The sequence below is a fragment of the Alosa sapidissima genome, chromosome 1, assembly GCF_018492685.1.
Source record: "Alosa sapidissima isolate fAloSap1 chromosome 1, fAloSap1.pri, whole genome shotgun sequence".
In the NCBI taxonomy this organism is placed as follows: domain Eukaryota; kingdom Metazoa; phylum Chordata; class Actinopteri; order Clupeiformes; family Clupeidae; genus Alosa; species Alosa sapidissima.
In genome coordinates, this window is record NC_055957.1 from 45,629,603 (window position 1) to 45,649,064 (window position 19,462).

At 40.4% G+C, this 19,462-nt stretch overlaps 3 protein-coding genes across 7 annotated transcripts in view; 2 read left to right on the plus strand and 1 right to left on the minus strand.

The window, feature by feature from the left end:
• Positions 1-1,191: 1,191 nt before the first annotated feature.
• Positions 1,192-13,100, plus strand: LOC121695449. Of its 2 annotated transcripts, XM_042076422.1 has the most exons (3): positions 1,194-1,269; positions 1,864-3,872; positions 13,016-13,100. In XM_042076422.1, the coding sequence occupies exons 1-2, from the start codon at positions 1,195-1,197 to the stop codon at positions 3,844-3,846; spliced, it is 2,058 nt and encodes a 685-aa protein (XP_041932356.1). In that variant the 5' UTR covers position 1,194; the 3' UTR covers positions 3,847-3,872; positions 13,016-13,100. The 2 variants fall into 2 exon arrangements, with proteins under 2 accessions (XP_041932283.1, XP_041932356.1); XM_042076349.1 differs by having other exon boundaries at positions 1,192-3,872.
• The window catches only part of si:rp71-1g18.13 (uncharacterized protein LOC560271 homolog), a 76,000-nt gene continuing 67,871 nt past the window's right edge, over positions 11,334-19,462 (minus strand). For all 4 annotated transcript variants that reach the window (XM_042075703.1, XM_042075886.1, XM_042075795.1 and 1 more), the window contains 2 exons: positions 16,792-16,798; positions 11,334-11,344 (listed from right to left, as the gene is read on the minus strand). The gene's annotated coding sequence lies outside the window, so the exon portion shown is untranslated. The remainder of the gene's footprint in view (positions 11,345-16,791; positions 16,799-19,462) is intronic.
• Positions 13,067-19,331, plus strand: LOC121695553. Its single transcript, XM_042076553.1, has 2 exons — positions 13,067-13,868; positions 19,259-19,331. The coding sequence occupies exons 1-2, from the start codon at positions 13,067-13,069 to the stop codon at positions 19,267-19,269; spliced, it is 813 nt and encodes a 270-aa protein (XP_041932487.1). The 3' UTR covers positions 19,270-19,331.

Sequence of the window (19,462 nt, forward strand, 5' to 3'; positions counted from 1 at the left end):
AGTTGACTTGCTAAGTTGGCTATTCTTCTATCGTAACTGAATGCCAATCTGTTGGCATTTTAGTGCAGGCATGAACTAAAAAAAACCTAATTCGAAAATGTTGTCTTCTATTGGATCATTCATTTGTCTAGGAATGACTGCCCATGTCTACAAGAATTTCGTTAGTCAATCAAATTTAATGTTAGCAACTTCAGACTCCTGAATCTGCCACAGACACTAGCTGCTACAGAATAAAAAACAAACATAAGAAAGGCACATATGACTACAAATACACGAGAGGGCTAGATTATTAGTGATCCAATACCTTTTTTATCCGACAAAGACCATTGACTACTCACAAATTCGCTAAAATGCTGGCTTATATTACTCCGTTTAACCAGAACCAGCCTGTTGTTAGCTAGCTAGCGACAGCTAACATTTTATCAGTTAGTTCAGTTAGCTGCATCATCGCTAACATACACCTAGTCAACTAATAATATTGAGTCTTCAGTCGTAGGTTAAAAGAAAGAGAAAACAATTATTTGGACATATTTGTACAACTATAAAGCAGAGCATGACTTACCATATATTCACATTCCATGGAAAAGAAAGATGACGTCTGCACCTTGCTGAAATCCATGAGGTCACGTTAGGAGAAGCGTGGTTTCATAACACTGTAGGAGTTGAGTCCCAAACACTGGCCAATGACACCAACTCCCTTTCAAAATTGACTCCTTAACATTTAATTTAACTGTTTTCAGTGTAGTTTCAACTCTGTATTTTAACATGTTTGCTTTACACTGGGAAAATAACTCTGAGAATTTTGCTGTGTAAGACCATGCAGACATATGCCTTCCTGGATCCTGGCAGTTCCGGCACATTCTGTACAGAAACCATGGCGAAAAGGCTGAATTTGAGAGGTAACAAGACAAGCATTCTGTTGAGAACAATGGGCCAACGAAAGGTTGTGAATGCTCATGTTTTGTCAGGTCTTGAAGTGTCTGGTGTGGGTGTTGAAGATTTCATAGAGCTTCCTGATGTTTTGACTCAAAGAACTACCTGTGTCTACACTTAATATTCCACAACAAGCAGATATTGATCCATGGCCATATTTGAAAGATGTAATACTTCATGACATTCATGCAGATGTTGATCTGCTTATTGGAACTGACGCCCCTAAGGTTTTGGAGCCGTGGGAAGTGATAAATAGCATAAATGAAGGCCCATACGCCGTCAGAACCAGGGTTGGCTGGGTCGTTAATGGTCCTCTTCATGGTGGAAGCTGTAGAGGTAAGAGTGGCTACGCTGCTGTAACAGCAAACCACATCACACCTGCAAGAAATGCTTGTAAAACAGTATCAGCATGACTTTAATGAGAAATCATCAGAAGAGCAGATTGAAATGTCCAGAGAAGATATTAAGTTCATGGATATTGTCAGTAGCACAGCAAAACTAATTGGAGGTCATTACTGCATTGACCTGCCATTCAGAAAGGAAAATGTAACCCTGCCAGATAATCGTTATATAGCAGAGCAGCGCTTATGTAGCCTGAAAAGAAAGTTTGACAAGAACAGTGTTTTTAAGGAGGAATACACCACGTTCCTAAATGAAATAATAACACAGAGACATGCTGAGCCAGTTCCTCTTGACCAGCTGACACAGAGCAATGGGAAAGTGTGGTATATCCCTCACCACGGGGTGTATCATCCTCAGAAGGGTAAGTTAAGAGTGGTTTTTGACTGTGCAGCCTCATACAAAGGAACATCACTCAATAGTCAGCTTTTGCAAGGGCCTGATCTCACCAACAGCCTCATTGGAGTTTTTGTCCGATTTAGGCAGGAACCTATTGCAATAATGGCTGATATCCAATCTATGTTTCACCAGGTTCATGTCTCAAATAAGCACGTCAACTTTCTCCGCTTCCTCTGGTGGCCAGGTGGTGACACTGCACAGGCTCCGCAGGAATACCGCATGAAGGTACATCTATTTGGAGCTGCATCATCACCAAGCTGTGCCAATTATGCCTTGAGGAGAACTGCAGATGACAACGCAGAACACTTACCTCCAGAGGTTGTGAGTACAGTGAAAAACAACTTTTATGTTGATGATTGCCTCCGTTCAATGGCCTCAGAAGGGGAAGCTAGGAAAATGATCCAGGATTTAACGGCACTTTGTCAGAAAGGAGGATTCACTCTGTCCAAGTGGGTCAGCAATAGTCGTGCAGTGTTGCGCTCTGTCAGCGAAGGCCACAGAGCAAAAGACATGATGGAGCTGGATTTGGATACAGATCAACTTCCTGTTGAACGCACATTAGGACTACAGTGGTACGTTGAGACTGACCAATTTGGATTTAAGGCCTCCGCACGAGAGCAACCACAGACGAGAAAAGGAATTCTTTCAGTGGTTAGCTCCCTCTACGACCCATTGGGCTTCCTTGCTCCATTCAGCATGAGCGCTAAGTTGTTACTGCAGGAACTCTGTAAAAGAAACCTTGGATGGGACGAAGATATTCCCCATGTTCTCGCTAAGCAATGGGCTGGCTGGTTGGAAGATCTCCACAAGGTGGCAGAGTTCAAGATTGATCGTTGCATTAAGCCTAAGGACTTTGGCAACCCTGTCACTATGCAGCTTCACCCCTTCTCTGATGCCAGTGAGGTCGGGTATGGAGCTGTCTCTTACTTAAGACTGGAAAGGGACAATAAAGTGCATGTTGCATTTATGATGGGGAAGGCCAGAGTTGCTCCGCTGAAGCAGACAACTATTCCTCGCCTGGAGCTAACAGCTGCAGTTCTCGCTGTTAGAGTAGACCGCATGCTACAGAAGGAGTTGCAACTTAGGCTGGAGAAGTCAGTTTTCTGGACCGACAGTACAACAGTCCTTAAATATATATCAAATGAAAGCCGGCGATTCCATACCTTTGTGGCCAACAGAATTGCAGTCATCAGAGAGGCAACTGATGTTGATCAGTGGAGATATGTGGGGACAAAGGAAAACCCAGCAGATGAAGCGTCAAGAGGAATGAGGGCAGAAGACCTCCTGAACAGAAGGAGATGGATGATGGGACCTGATTTCCTCTACAAGTCCAAGGATGGGTGGCCTAAATTAGACGTGGACCTTCAGGTGATTCCTGGCGCTGACCCTGAGATCAAAAGAGACTTGACCGTGAATGCTGTTGTTAAAGACACAGACAATGCTACGAGCCACCTGATCCATTACTTTTCATCTTGGAGGAGATTGCAGGTAGCTGTAGCTTGGATTCTTAAGATCAAGGATACTCTTGTGTTATTGGGACATAGGAGAAAGGAGCTTTATGCCTCTGCTGACCTCAGTATGGACACTCCAGACTGTCATCAACAAGTGGAAAGCCAAATGCAGAGCTTAAAGGCTACGCTCAAAGGACAGAGTCTGACACCTCAAGATGTGACCAGGGCAGAGTTGTCAATCATCCGTTATGTGCAACATCAGCAGTTTATCGATGAAATTACCTCGCTGCAGAGTGGTGTGAAACCCATATCCAAGGACAGTCCACTGTACAGATTGGACCCAGTGATGGATGGTGAGATCCTCAGAGTGGGTGGTCGGTTAAGCAAAGCCTCACTGCCAGTGGAATCCAAGCGTCCTGCTATTCTGTCAAAAGACCTGCATGTATCAACACTAATTCTGCGCCACATTCATCAGCAGATAGGTCATGCTGGAAGAAATTATATGTTGTCCAGTTTAATGCGGAAATATTGGATTATAAATGCAAACTCTGCTGCCAGAAAGGTCATATCAGACTGTGTTGTTTGCAGACGCAACAGAGGAAGACTCCTTGAACAAAAGATGGCGGACTTACCTGCCGAAAGAGAGCCCCTTTCACTCATGTAGGCGTTGATTATTTTGGGCCCGTTGAAGTTAACCCTTAGAACCCTAAGCTGTTTTTAGGGCATTTTCACTACCTTTATTCATAAGGATTTATTCTGGTCATTGTAAGTGCCACACACACATATTATATATTGTTTTTTTCAGCAGAGTCTAGGCTATCCAGATCTGCAATCATTTCAAAATATAAATAAAATATAAAAAGTGTATTAGGGACCGTTCGTTATTTATAAACGGGGCCACCGGAGGAAAATAGGGGAGGGTCATGTCTTTTTATTCTTTGTTGAGGGGAGGGTCACCTAACTTTTTTTTGTCTAGGAGGGGGGGTCACCCATCTTTTGTATTAATGCAGCAAAAAATCAAAGTGGCTTGTTTGATTGTTGATTTCTGTCGCCATATAACGTTCTCTTTCGTCCCATAGCTCTGTCAACATTGAACAATGAAAATAAAGGAGATTTCCCGGGTTTCTCACGCAAAATACGGAAAATGTCAACATCCGTCCCCACGTTGGAAGGGTTTGAGCAACAAAGTAGCCTACTTTATTCACGCCTAACAGCCTATATCCATTTGGTCAACTTTATCCAGCCCTAAAAAAGCTAAATTTAACTTTGGTTTACTTAGTTTACTGTGTAGCCTAGCCTAACTTTAAACAGTGTGCATGCTTATAAAGCATACTTGTGCTTCATTCATCCACACATCCAGCTCCTAACGTTTTGACAAGCATTTCTACCAATTGACCTTGTTCCTGCCCATCTCTAGCTTTGCTGTCTCCATCCTTTCTGTTTTTGTTGTTTGCAAAAAAATATAGTAGGCCCTATTTACTGGTAACCAGCAACAAGTGCAATAATCTAGTGCAATGTTAATCGCTGTCATTCTCTCTCCTGCCAACAAAAATGTGTTACGTTCCAAGTAGTGCGTAATTCTGCTTCATACAGTTGAACAAATACATTGGTCATATAAATAGCCAGTTTATGGTCTACAGTGTAGAGTTGGTAAGTTATGGTAGGCCAACTTGGAGTGAATATACAGGGGGATTTCTTTGGCTCTTAGCCTTGCAGGTGCGCACATAGACATAGCCTACGGCCGAACACTGCAAGCGCCAATGAATCGTGCTCTCACGACAACCACGTCGTTAACTTAAATAGGCCTACTGTAGGTTAACATCACTCTGAGTTCGCATTTAAGCAAGCAAAACGATGATTTGAATACATCTGTTTCTCTGGAAGGGCAAGGGGTAACAACAGGACAACACACAGGCCAGAATGCAGGACTAATGTTAGGAGAGTATTACAGTAATATGGGATATTCTACGGGAAAATATTAAAACAGCAAGACAGCGGGGAAAAGTTAAAATGATAGGCCTAAACCCGGAAAAATTTGGCATGTTAGGTATTTTTCGGTCCCTGTGATTATTTGTGAAATTGTGCAAACGGCATTTTCAAGTCATTTGAGAAAGAAGGAGTGTAGTCAAGCTCCCAAATTGACGGTCGTCTGAGAAATTGAGTTTTGGACAATGTTCAGCTTCGGCAGCTTTACCATAGACATAATATACATAGACGCCGCATTGGCTGCTGGAAACAAGAAATGCGGCCGCCATCTTGGACCGGTCATACTCCTCGTTGCGTTGCAGCAGAAGACAGAAGATGACAGCACTGTGCAGCATGTTCCTTCTCAAATCGGCGGACCATACTCGGGGGATTTACTTTTCACAAGTAAGATTTAACATAACCGTACTATTGGTTATATTTTGTGAATAGAATATTACCAGAGAGCTGAGAAGGAGCAATCTTTGATATTAGGCCTACTGTATGAAAATCGTAGCCATCTAGCTAGGCTATGTTTACTCGGTGTTCACCCGGCTATGAACTGAGACTTGATAAGTCATATTCCATAACACTGACTTAGATTACAACTGACACAAGAAGGCTATTGTAGAAATAAATCATACTAGATTTGGCCGGCGAATTTTACACAAGTGGCACAGACTAGCCTATTGGGCAATCGCTAGCTGCTACTTGTAGCCTAAGTGTGTTGGTGGTAGCCTCACTATTTCCTGAATAAAGTAACTTTTCAATAGCTCAACTTCTTTAACCCCCCTAATCTCCCATCCCCATCCCCACCCCTTCATCCCACCACCCACTCAAACTCCACAGTATCCCCTGAATACCCATCACCATCCCCACCCAAGCACATGATGTTCCCTGCAAGAATGGAGAGACTGCTACCAGTAGCCATGCAGAGTTTTACTAGCCCAAGATCATTAGCACCAAAGAAGCAAAGGGCACCTCCACCCCCTCGCCCTCCCCCTCCCCGTTTAGAAGGATCTCTTAAGCAGCAGCAACCTCTTAGTTCATTTTCTCAGCCGGCATATAGCATGGAATGTGCAGTGGAAAATACAGATGGCAGCAGCAGGGGACAATTATATGATGACTGTATTGCATGATATTCTCAGGGTCCCTGCAATATAAATGGTACTGACAGTAGTTTTGAGAACATGCCGGGACCCAGTAAGCCCATGACATTCTCTATTCCTGTATTGACAAGAAATAGAACACAAATGCATCGAGCTTATAGGGTAAACCAGTCCAATCTCCTACCCGTACCACATCAACCTCAGATTTCCCCCATGGATCATATTTCCCCAACACTTAAACTAACAAAACTAGCACTCCTAAATATCAGATCTCTTTCAAACAAATCATTCTTAATTCATGATCTAATTTGCACACACAACCTTGATTTTTTACTTTTAACTGAGACATGGTTAGATCAAGCAAACAGTGCTGCTACTCTCATCGAATCAGCTCCCCCAAACTTCAGTTTTTTGAGTGCTACCAGAGCAAATAAAAGAGGTGGGGGGATAGCCACAATTTTCAAGACGTCTTTTCAGTGCAATCAGTCGTCATTCGGTGTCTTTACTTCATTTGAATATCTGTGTGCATGCATTAAGTCTTCTCCTCAGATTTTATTACTGACAATTTACAGGCCTCCAAAACATTCAGCTAAAGTTTTTCTTGAAGAGCTAGGTGAACTGCTATCAGTTGTTTGCATAGAGTATGACTGTCTTATTATATCAGGGGATCTAAACTTGCATGTGGATAATCCTGAAAACAATTATGCCAAGGAATTCATTGCACTAATCGATACTTTCTCCCTAACACAGCATGTACAGGGGCCAACACACTCTCTCGGCCATACCCTCGACCTTGTTATCACAAAGGGTCTCGATGTCTCTACAGCTGTTAAAGACCTGGCCTTATCTGATCATTTTTGCGTGTTCTTTGATGTGTCTATGTCCCCACACACTCAAAACACAGCTATGATGGTAAAAAGGAGAATCATAAATGATCAGACAAGTGCTCTCTTTGAGCAAGCACTTTCACTAAAGTCAAGTCAACTGTCAGACTCTGAAGACTTATTTGATCACTTTAATGCAAAAATGGCAAACATTATGGATGACATTGCTCCATTACAATTCAAGAAAGTTAAGGACAAACAGAAAGCACCATGGAGGCAAAATCCAGCAGTTAAACTTCTAAAAAGAGAGTGTAGGAAGACTGAAAGAAAATGGCGTAAATACAAACTTCAGATCCACTATGAAATCCATAAAGAGATGCTCCGCACATATAACTCTGAAATATGCAAAGCAAGACAGTCTTTCTTTTCTAACATTATCAATAGAAGTTCAAATAACACTCGTATTCTATTTTCAACTGTTGATAAGTTAACAAATCCCCCCTCACAATTAGCGCCTGAACTTCTCTCAACTAATAAATGCAATGAGTTTTCATCTTTTTTTAAAGGTAAAATTGACAAAATCAGACTCAACATATCTGCTCAATTACAAATTCAACAACCTGAACTTCCAGCAACAAACAGAGGGAAACTAAACTTGATGTCAGAGTTCAGCTTGATAGACTACGAAACACTTGAAAAAACGGTACAGAATCTCAGCCCTTCCACATGTGTCTTAGACACTCTGCCTACCAATTTCTTCAAAACTGTTTTTCACCTCATAGCGGCGGATGTCCTTCAAATTGTAAATGTATCATTGCTGTCTGGCACTTTTCCTAAGTCACTGAAAACAGCTGTTGTAAAGCCACTTCTCAAGAAGAATAACCTGGATGCCTCCATGCTAAACAATTACAGGCCCATATCCAATCTACCTTTTATTGGCAAAATTATTGAAAAAGTAGTCTTTAATCAATTAACCACCTTCCTAACATCAAATGGGTATTTTGATTACTTTCAGTCTGGTTTTCGGGCAAATCACAGCACTGAAACAGCTCTCATTAAAGTTTCCAATGACATACGCCTCAACACAGATTCAGGTAAAACATCAGTCCTAGTGCTACTGGACCTTAGTGCAGCATTTGACACTGTTGATCACAATATTTTACTACACAGACTAGAACACTGGGTTGGATTTACAGGCATAGTTATCAGCTGGCTAAAATCATATCTACAAGAAAGGAGCTTCTTTGTTGCCATCGGAAACTGTACCTCAACACCAACGTCCTTGACCTGTGGTGTTCCCCAGGGGTCAATCTTGGGGCCACTATTATTCAACCTCTATATGCTCCCACTTGGACAAATCATTCAAAATAATTTGATTTCATATCATAGCTATGCAGATGACACACAAATTTACTTAGCTCTATCACCAAACAACTATGGTCCTCTTGAATCTATGTGTCAGTGTATAGAACAAATCAACACCTGGATGTCTCAAAATTTTCTTCAGCTGAACAAAGAAAAAACTGAAGTAATTATATTTGGTAAAAATGAGGAAAGACTTAGGGTTGCCACTCTCCTTGACACAAAAGGGTTGAAGGCAAAGGATACTGTTAAAAACCTTGGTGTATTAATTGACAGTGATCTAAATTTCAACAGCCACATGAAAGCGATAACTAAATCAGCTTTTTACCACCTCAAAAATATTGTCAAACTCAGAGGGCTGATGTCAAAACATGACTTAGAAAAACTCATTCATGCATTTATCTCCAGCAGGGTTGATTACTGCAATGGACTGTTCACAGGCCTTCCTAAAAAGACTATTAAACAGCTTCAGGTGATACAAAATGCAGCAGCTAGGACTCTAACAAAAACTAAAAGAACTGACCACATTACTCCAATTCTTAAGTCCTTGCACTGGCTTCCAGTAAGTCACAGAATTGACTTTAAAGCACTATTGCTTGTTTATAAATCAGTAAATGGAGCAGGACCTAAATACTTGTCAGACATGCTTCAGCAGTACACACCTTCTCGTCCTCTCAGGTCCCAGGTGAAAAACCTGCTAGTAAAACCTACAGTTAGAACTAAACATGGTGAAGCAGCTTTTAGCTGCTATGCGGCTCAGCTGTGGAACCAACTTTCGGATGACATTAAAAAGGCCCCAACTGTAGCCAGTTTTAAATCTAGACTTAAGACCAAACTGTTCTCAGACGCTTTCTGCTAACTGTGCCGAGTTACAAATTCTGAATCTGCCTCGATAATTATTCTACTTTGTCTTTTATTACTTTTTTTTACTACTTTTGCCTTTGTTTTTGCTTACTAATTATTCTTTATTTTTAAATGATTTTACCTTGTGTTTTATGTTTTCCTTTTATTATGATCTTTACCTTTTAACTATTCTTTGACTATATTGCCCTTCTATGCTTTTATTTGTTATTATCGTTTGGTTTTGTTTATGTAAAGCACATTGAATGACCTCTGTGTATGAAATGTGCTATATAAATAAACTTGACTTGACTTGACTTGACTTTATTTATCAAGTAGCTTAGCCAGACAAGCTACACTTTTCTTGTCATGTGAAATTAGCACAATTTAAAGTAGCTTCCTATGTAGTGAACTAGCCTACTGCTGTGTTTGTGTTAGGCTACTAATACATTTGACTGGGTGGTAGTTTTGTGTAGTGTTTTATTCATGGCAGAGTAACTGATAGTTTAGCTCACTAAAAATTTGAAGTAGCTTGCCCAACACTGTATTATTCACATGTCATTTACCCTAACAAGAATAAGATGCCTCTCAAATTCCTTTTCATTCATTTATTTATTATTTTGTATCTCCAGAACAACTGCCTTGTTCAAGAAGACTGTGAATGAACTGAACGGTCTCCTCACACCCCTGGAACTGAGGAAGGTGCAGCTCTTCATTGCAGTACTGCAGGGTATCTGCTACACTGTGACTGAATGTTTGATTTATGAGCTCCACCTTCATCACCTGCATTCGCCACTCTGTGTCCCATTTTCCCATCGTCTGGTTGACTCAGTCCTCTTTTATGGAGTTTACCCAGTTTACTATGCCATCTTATTTGCCCACCTGCTGTCTGAAGCACTTTTGTTCTCAGCCAAAGTGTACCCAAGCAATTTTAGCAAGGTGGGAACATACAAAATGACATGCACCAGTTGTCGAAATCATAGAACCAACTGCATGACGGTAACTCTGTCTCACTGAGCCTGTGAAGACACTCCCTGATTCTTTACTGATTGCAATGAACGGGTTGATCTTAGCAGTTTCTAAAATGTTTCTTAATTCCTTTTTATTTAATCTCTTCATTGGGGCTGGAACCTTTCTGTGAACTGTAAATAACAGATGCTGTTGATGAACCCATTGACACTGTACAAGTGACAAGTCACCTTTTTGTCTTGAATTGATGAACTGTTACAATGTCTGTTTTTTAAGGATCAGAAACAAACCTACAAACTTGCACTTTACAATATTTATGGAACTTGTCTAACAAATGCTGTTGATATTGAACCTAGTTACTCCATTTCCTTTATGCCACACCAATGTCTGTTCATCACTTTATTTTTGATGGCACTGAACTGAAAATGTTAATGGATTTTTTTTCTGTAAATTTAACTCATTAAAACTTGTATCAAACCAGTTTTTGTCTATGCTGTCAAACGTGGATTAGTTATGTTCCCAGTTTTTATATTGGATGTCATCACTTTATAATATATCATATATATCAGAATATTCTATTACTGTTAAGCCCACTATGAATATTAAAATACACACAACCATGTTTCCTGTATCATACAGCTTTTCTACTGGGAGGTTTACAACTTATTCTGAGTCAATTTACCCAAGTTTGTCACTAAACCACATAGGCCTACTTGGAATACCCCTCAGATGTCTGAATGGCACTGATCTCACTTAAATGTTTATGGAACCTTTCTGTGGACTGTGAATAATGCTGTTGATGGAACTTTTCTGTCAACTGTGAACTATATTTAACTCATTAAACTTGTATCAAACTAGTTTTGTCTATGCTGTCAAACATGGATTATGTTCCCAGTTTTGATATCGGACGTCAGGTCACTTTATATCATATATCAGAATATTCTATTACTGTTAAACCCACTATGAATATTAAAATACGCTAAATCATGTGTCCTGTATCATAGCTACATGTATGACCTTTGCAGCAAATAAAACCGCGTGAGAATCTGTTCGGTATTCAGTGAGATATGATTAATTAAGTGCGCTGACAGCTCATCTCACAGGCCAAACAGATTACACTGAGTGGAGTGGATGACCGGTCCAAGATGGCGGCTCCAAATCTCGTCAGCGCTAGTAAGGAGTAGCGGTCGATGCGGCGTCTATGTATATTATGTCTATGAGCTTTACAATGACTGAGGAAGCCTAGAGACGAGTCCATAGCAACAAGTTCATGTGTTGAATTTGTTATTACCCAGTGTGCTTTGTTGAATGGTCTCAATGTTTTATTGTTTTATTTCATGGGAATACTTACTAGAGGAGTAACTTATTTCAAGTAGGTATGCAGTTGCAGGAAGTGTGCATTTAGTTACCATGCTTATTGTGTTTCCACAACAATGTTAGTGAGTAAATCTACTATCTTGGTGAAGTGTGATGTGTAAGATCAGAAAGCAGAGGGTGAGTTTAGAAAGATTGCTTAAGTCGATGTCTTTTCATAGCGCTTTACAGCGTGGGCGGAAGATATCGACAATTGGCCGGGGAGGGTCATGTCTTTTTTAAAAAGACTGCTGGAGGGTCGTTGAAAATTTTCTTGCAGGATGGGGAGGGTCATGCAACTTTTGATTGAAGCACTCAAAATCCCTCCGGTGACCCCGTTTGTAAATAACGAACGGTCCCTTATAATAATTCTTATATTTTGACATGTATCTCACCACAGCAAGCTCATAGCTCTACATGCATTTCATGTGTGTGTAGGGCAGACTGTCCTGAATTGGGCAATATAATTGCCATGTTGGTGGGATACTCTGGGGCTGAGCAATTTACAGGAATATGTGGTGTGTGATTTACGGAAATAAATGCCATTTTTTATTTAGTGATGAAAAATTTTTCATCAATTTTTTGCGCTCCATATCTGTGACACGAACTGATCTGACCTGACTTGACCCAAGTTTGAGTGTTAGCATGTGTGCCTATGGTGCATGCAGTCATAATGATTCTCAACTTTTTACTGCATTGCCATGAACAAAGTAAAGGCAAAAAAGGTGTTGAACAAATTGGAATGCAGTGTGAGCCTTGAATTGGATGCCAAGCAGGAATTTGCTAGGATCTAAAAACCGGATTATGAACATGCTTTGCAACAAAAACAGACAAAAACGTGGGGTAAGTCCAGCTATATGAAGTTATTATTTTGCTGTCACTTCGTCTGTTTTATAACCCAGAAGGATGTACTTGGTATCAAATGATAGCTCTGTGTCTCCTCTTTCATCTGACATGCGTGTCATATCTATCCGATCACGGGTCCGCGAGTAATTCAAACGAGAGTAATGGGTGTACAGCGTTGGTTTGTGTACATGACGTTAATATTTTGCAGTCACTTCGTCTGTTTTTATAAGCCAGAAGGATCGATATCCATGGCACCAATGGATAGCCCTGTGTCTCCTCTTTCATCTGATATGCTTGCCATATCTATGCGATCACGGGTTCGCGAGAAATTCCAACGAGAGTAATGGGTGCGCATGTGAACGCAGAGAAGTATAGACTGTAAATATGATTTTTTTTTTATTTTCATACTTGATCGTACAGACAAGTGCGTAGTCTCTTTGGAAAGCCCCACTTCTTCTCTGTCATGCAATAAAGGTTTCATCTCGCTGCGATGAACAGTCGCGGAGCAATGTAATAGAGAAGAAAGGGTGTGTTTTTTGACGCACTTTGCGTCAATCGGGTTCTAAGGGTTAAAAGGGGCAGAGGTCTTCTCAAAAGATACGGAGTGCTCTTCACCTGTATGACCAGCCGTGCTGTACCCTTAGAAGTAGCATACACATTAGACACAGATTCCTGTATAAATTCAGTGAGAAGGTTCATCTGCAGACGAGGCCCAGTCTCAACTCTTAGGTCCGACAATGGAACCAACTTTGTTGGAGCCAGCCGTAAGCTCAAGGAATGTCTGACTACTCTGAATCATGGTAAAATTCAAAGAGCCTTTCTTCAGGATGGCATAGAATGGAGATTCAACACCCCATCAGCTTTCCATCAAGGTGGTGTTTGGGAGCGCCTGATTCGCTCAGTGAAGAGTGTTCTTACCTCAGTCCTTAAACAGCAGACCCTGGACGATGAAGGACTCCAAACAATTTTTTGCGAGGTTGAAGCAATATTGAATGATAGACCTATTACAAAGGCCTCAGATGATTCAAATGACCTGGAAACCTTGACGCCAAATCACATTCTGTTGTTGAAGAGCAAACCAATTATGCCACCAGGACTGTTTAACAGAAATGATCTGTATGTCAGAAAAAGATGGAAGCAGATACAGTATATGGCGGAACTCTTCTGGAAGAGGTGGATTTCTGAGTACCTGCCATTGATGCAACAAAGACAAAAATGGACAGTACGAAGAAGAAACCTCATACCTGGATATGTTGTTCTTGTGGCAGATGCTACAGCTCCAAGAGGATCTTGGATGATGGGGAAAGTTTTAGATGTCAGATCGGATGTGAATGGATGTGTGCGCTCTGTCCGCCTCCAAACGAAGACCAGCATCCTGGAGAGGCCTGTGACGAAGCTGTGCCTGCTTCTGGAGGCAGCACTGTGATCACATGGACTGACTGACTCACTCTCTCTCTCTCTCTCTCTCTTGTAGGTGCGGCAGGAAGACACAAGAAGACATCTGTGCTTGATATAGTTAGGATACATATTTTTAGTGTAGCTCCGTTTTGAGAGTTCAGTAATTGTGATAATGCACAATTAGGGGCCGGAGTGTTGGAGCTACATTAGTTTGCTTTTAGTAGTGGTAAATTTGTTAGTTAATTTGTTTATTATGATTTTGCTCACATTAGTAATATATATTTTGGTGATATTCTTTTGCTCGTTATTTGTTTAGTTAATTGTTTTGATTTATATGTGTAGTCTTTATTTTTGGTTAGTTTACTAAAATATTTGGTTTAGACACCTGGGGGCAGTAGTGGGCACAGGTAAAGGTGAATATAGGTAGGAAGTAGCAGGAGGCCTGTATACACCTGGGTGATGGGCACATGGTTTTTTACCAGCGCGAGAGATGCTGTGTATTGTTTGCTGCAGCTGGAACTAAATAAACCAGCCAAATCCCTGAATCCAGCCTGGAATTGATTTTATTTCTTGCCTGCGTACATTACCTGCCCAGGGTGCCAGAAGTTGTCGTTTGATTTAAGTTTAATTTTAATTTGTTAAAAAACGGCCACTACACCCAGATCGCACCTAAAAAGATGCGGTCTACAATCATTGTGGAGACATGGAGCGGCTTGGTACATATTATAAGAACCATTTTGAGAGCTTTGATTGCAAATAAAGATGTTTCCAGTGATTATTCTAAAAGGGTATGAATAATTGTGGACACGCCATTTTTCATAAAAATGTTAAAAGACAAAAAGGCTTATTTTTTGGATTCCATGTTTCTACCACATTGTCTTACAACCTATTGGCATGTGGCAGTGTCATTTTCAGTCAGAACAAACATATTGGTCAAGAGAAAATCAACATTAAATCAGTAAATAGTAAATAGAATATCTGGTATCTGACCCAACTGTGATGCTGCCTCCTCGTGGCCATGGTGAGAACTACTCCCACCATATAAACATAACAAACATTTTAGTGTATGTGGGTGGTTGACATGACATGGCCTTTTTTTGGTCCAATTTGTCAAAGATAGGTAAATTATAAAAAAAATATATCAAAAACTATGGTGATATTGTTCAGAAAATGCTGTTTTATATGAACATACAGAGCATTCATGGGATTAATCTTCCATTTTTTCACAATTTTCAGCCAAACCAGAAAAAGCTCATATGGCGTGACTGTCCCAGTCACATTTCACGAATTTTGATTTTGAATAAAAACAAGAAAATGAATTCATTTTCTGTTTATTCAATCATATATTGATAACCCAGATGCCTACTTGTGAGTCTGCTTGACTAAAAGTTCAGGCATAATATTGTGAAGCCACCCTTAACTAAAACACTTTGTCCCAGAAATGGATATCATATGGTGTGACGCCATATTACTTTTTTTAAACGGGCAATTGTTTGGAGACCTTTGGGGAGTAGGGGTCCTCCTTCTTTCAGGAGGAAGAACAACACCTCAGAAGGACACTGAAAGTTACAAGGTGAGTTTTCTCTCTTCATGTTTTCAAAAAAATCAAGTATATCCGGCACTCCTGCTTCAGTTCCCTTTTGCACTGTCTTTTGGTGTGACGCATTTTACGCAAAAATGCCCGAATAAAATTACTTTTCAGTCAATATTACCTTTAAAACTATGTTGTCATATTGCAGTTAGCATGTTTTTAGGATGTTAGCATAAAAGCACATTGCTTAATGTCATGCTAAGTACATGAAACCTCATATGGTGTGACCCCATATCATATAGTGTGACCGGGTTTTCTCGTCACACCATATGATTTATTTGTCACACTGTATGATAGAAACTGCATTTTCCTGCATAAATAATGTTTTTTCATACATATGTTTAACTCATAATTAAGTGTAATATATATTTTGACATATTTAACATGATTTAATATTTATTATTTAAGATGTGCAACTATTGCATGTATTGCGAATCACACACACATAAAACACAGAAATCATCCCCACACACACTCACTCACTCACTCTACAGCCTTGGATACAAAAGATACATATTTGACATTCTAAATATCAATAGTAGTCTGAGAAAAACAATTCTGGTGTTAAAGAAAACAGTAATATTAATGTTGTCTTTAGCACTATAAGTAATTGCAACAATTTAATCTGATTATAATGCAGGAAAACGTTTTAAATTATCTGAATGAACTGTTGAATTAACAGATATAAAGAGAATAAACTCAAAGGGGAACTACAAACATTCAGATTGAAGCCCACCATTGAGAAGAGAAAAACTCAGGGAACCCAAGAGCTAGTGATGTAGTACTCGAGTCCGGTCTCGGACTCGAGTCCGGTCTCGAGACCAATTTCTGCTTTCTCGGTCTCGTCTCGGACTCGTTCCTTCAAAGACTCGGTCTTGACTCGGTCTCGGACCACAGTGGGAGGAGAAGGACTCGTAATTTCAGACCGAGTCCTCGAGACCAACGCATTTTTTATGTTCATATAAAAAAACAGACAACACATAACAACAATAATAATAAAATGCAATGTTGACCGGCATTATTTGAAAATGACATCCCATGGTGCAATGCAAAGATACTGCCGTCAGAGCCGTTTATTTATCTCTATGGCTCTGCTGCCGGTGAGTGTCTGTAGGTCAGCATAGTCCATATTAAGACGTTAAGACTGCTCCTCTAAACAATTCCCAATCTAGCTTAGTCTGTAGGCCTAACTGTTGATTATTAACTGGGGTGATATTAAATTATGAATATTAAAACTGCAATTTTTTTATGGTCTTGGTCTCGACTCGGTCTCGACTCCTAAAGGACTCGGTCTCGACTCGGACTTGCTTCCTCAAAGACTCGGTCTTGACTCGGACTCGACTGTATTTGAAAACCAACAGACTCGGTCTCGACTCGGTCTCGACCCTTCAAAGACTCGGTCTTGACTCGGACTCGGCATAGGCGGTCTCGTCCCCATCACTACCAAGAGCTATACAATATTTGGTGGCATTCTGTTTTGCATAGTTGTGATTTCTAAAAGTGAACCTTTACATGATATACCTGTCTTAAACTGTCTTTTATTGCTTGTGAAATACATATAATACACATTTTTGTATTAAAAGATTGTTTTGTGGTGTTATTTATCATATGGCGTGACACCATATCATTTGGTGTGACATCAAGAAATTATGAAAATAAAAAGGCTTTTGGGGTCTATATCATACAAATCTCAATGGAACAGATAGAAAATAGGGTCAGCAAAAGTCACAAGCATTTTCTTTCTTTTATATCAAGGTATGTCAAAATGAATATGACGTTTATTGAAAGATTGAGGACATATGCCTTACTCTGTGTATTGATGAAGAAATATACTGTAAAATGTAATAAATTTGCACAAGGAAATGCTAGATATTGATGAAGTAATGATAGAAGATTATAATACATTGCTCACATTAAAAACAAAATACCCCATTATAATTTTACAAACAATAACTTTCATGTCACACCATATGACAATTTTAGTCACTACCATAACTAATTAGTGAATAAATATAAATTTCAACACAAAATCTAAAAGACCATACATATTTTTGGAAATGGAAGGGTCAGTAAATCAGGACTAAAGCCTATGGTACGCTCCCGCGTCTGCGTCCCGCGCACGCAGCACTGGTGAGCGCGTGACGAGAATTGCGTAATTTTTAAGGCATGCGTCGCGTCTTTGAGTCGACCGAAATGTAAAGCCTATGGTACGCTCCCGCGTCCCGCGCACGTGGCACTGGTGAGCGCGTGACGAGAATTGCGTCATTTTTAAGGCATGCGTCGCGTCTTTGAGTTGACCGAAATTTAAGACCGCGCGTCAAAGTGACGCGTAGACTGCGCATGTGTGAAACGGAACTGCTGTAAACACTCCCCTCCAGTAGGTGGACCACATAGAAGAACAACACTTAAACCTAGAAACAAACCTAGACAGAAGAAGACTTGTTTGGTTACCATAACGATGATGGAGCAGAGTGCCTGTCCTCAGCTTGCCTGGCTTTGAGTTACGTGAGACACCACGACATGGAGTCAACTTCGACCGATGTAAAGCCACAATCCAAAGATACATTCTTTAACATTATATTTAACGGTTACTTTACCATCTATGGTGTAGAACCAAAAGTATTTCAAGACACCACATTTTAGATGAGTTGGGGACTTAATTGTCCGCTCAGGCTGGCCGTTCTGTGCGTTATCTTTCATTGTCGAAACATGGTGGCTGCATGGGCTCATTGTAGCTACTGGCTATTATATTGGCTTGATTTGGTCATGAGCCCTGGATCATAGAGCACTGAATGAGATGGCAAACAATAAAATAAAACGAATCATAGTAGAAATGCGCTACACAGCACTAAAAATGAGCGTAGCCTAGCACCTATTACTGAACAATGCTAAAATCAAATTGCGAAACCCAGAGCCATATAGGTCTAAAGGTATCTATCTACAACGCTCAGGCGAAACCCAGTAACACTTGCTGATCGAGATGCATTCTCGCCTGTTCCGTATATAATGCGTTATCAATAGTGATTATAATAATAAAGGGAATGTAGCCTACCTCTCCCAGGTGCAATCATTATCACCTAGGCTACTCCTGAACAATACTGAACTCAAATCTCGAAACTCGCCTGTCAACACCGGATAAAGCGTTATCATAATAATAATAATTGAAGGAATAACCTAGGCTACCTCTCGCTCTAAATACACCCATTATCACAGTGAGACATTATACATTATGAACACAAATACTTCAAAACTTTTATTGACATAATTACAGGTTTTTGGTTAATACTTTTTGGTATGAGGCAGGTGTGAAGACTCAATACAAATTTAATTGAGGACATCTGTATGCACAACTCTTTCTTACCATGACACTGCTGTGTTTAGAAAAATGTCTTTACTTTGTATCGCACCAATATTGCTGCCCTCGCGGCACCGAGTCACTTAGCTATAGGCTAAGTAGCCTAATAAGCAAGTAGGCTAAGCTAGTCTCTCAGCTATACCAACAGGTGAGCTGTGTGTGTTCTGGTGGATGATAAATGGAGCGATGCGATGGGCCAGCTTATCTTCCCAGCAGACAGGCGAACGTACTCGTGGGGCTTTTTCCTTCATCAGCTCTTCCTTCGTTCAGTGCTGGCACATCCCACGTTCTTCTTTTCTTCAGGCGTTTCAGGCTTCTTTGGTGGTTGTGTCCTACTTTCAGGCTCGATGTACCGCCCCCAGTTGGTGGGGCAGAGTATCACAGTTAATCCGTGGTGCGCAGTCGCTAACCTTAATGATTTAACGCGCATTCAGGACAGCAGAAGTTGGAGTATGCTTCACGTCCACGGCAAAAATGACGCACATCTTGGACACGCGCAAATGTGACGCAGGACCATACCAGAGCCTTAAGTGATTTCCATGCCTAATATCTGATTTTTTTTTTCAAAAACTTTTTTTTGGCCTAAAACGTCAACCACCCATGTACACAGTTGGATTTTGACACATATTGAATGTGCTACATATTATGATTGTGATCTAAACTGTCAAATA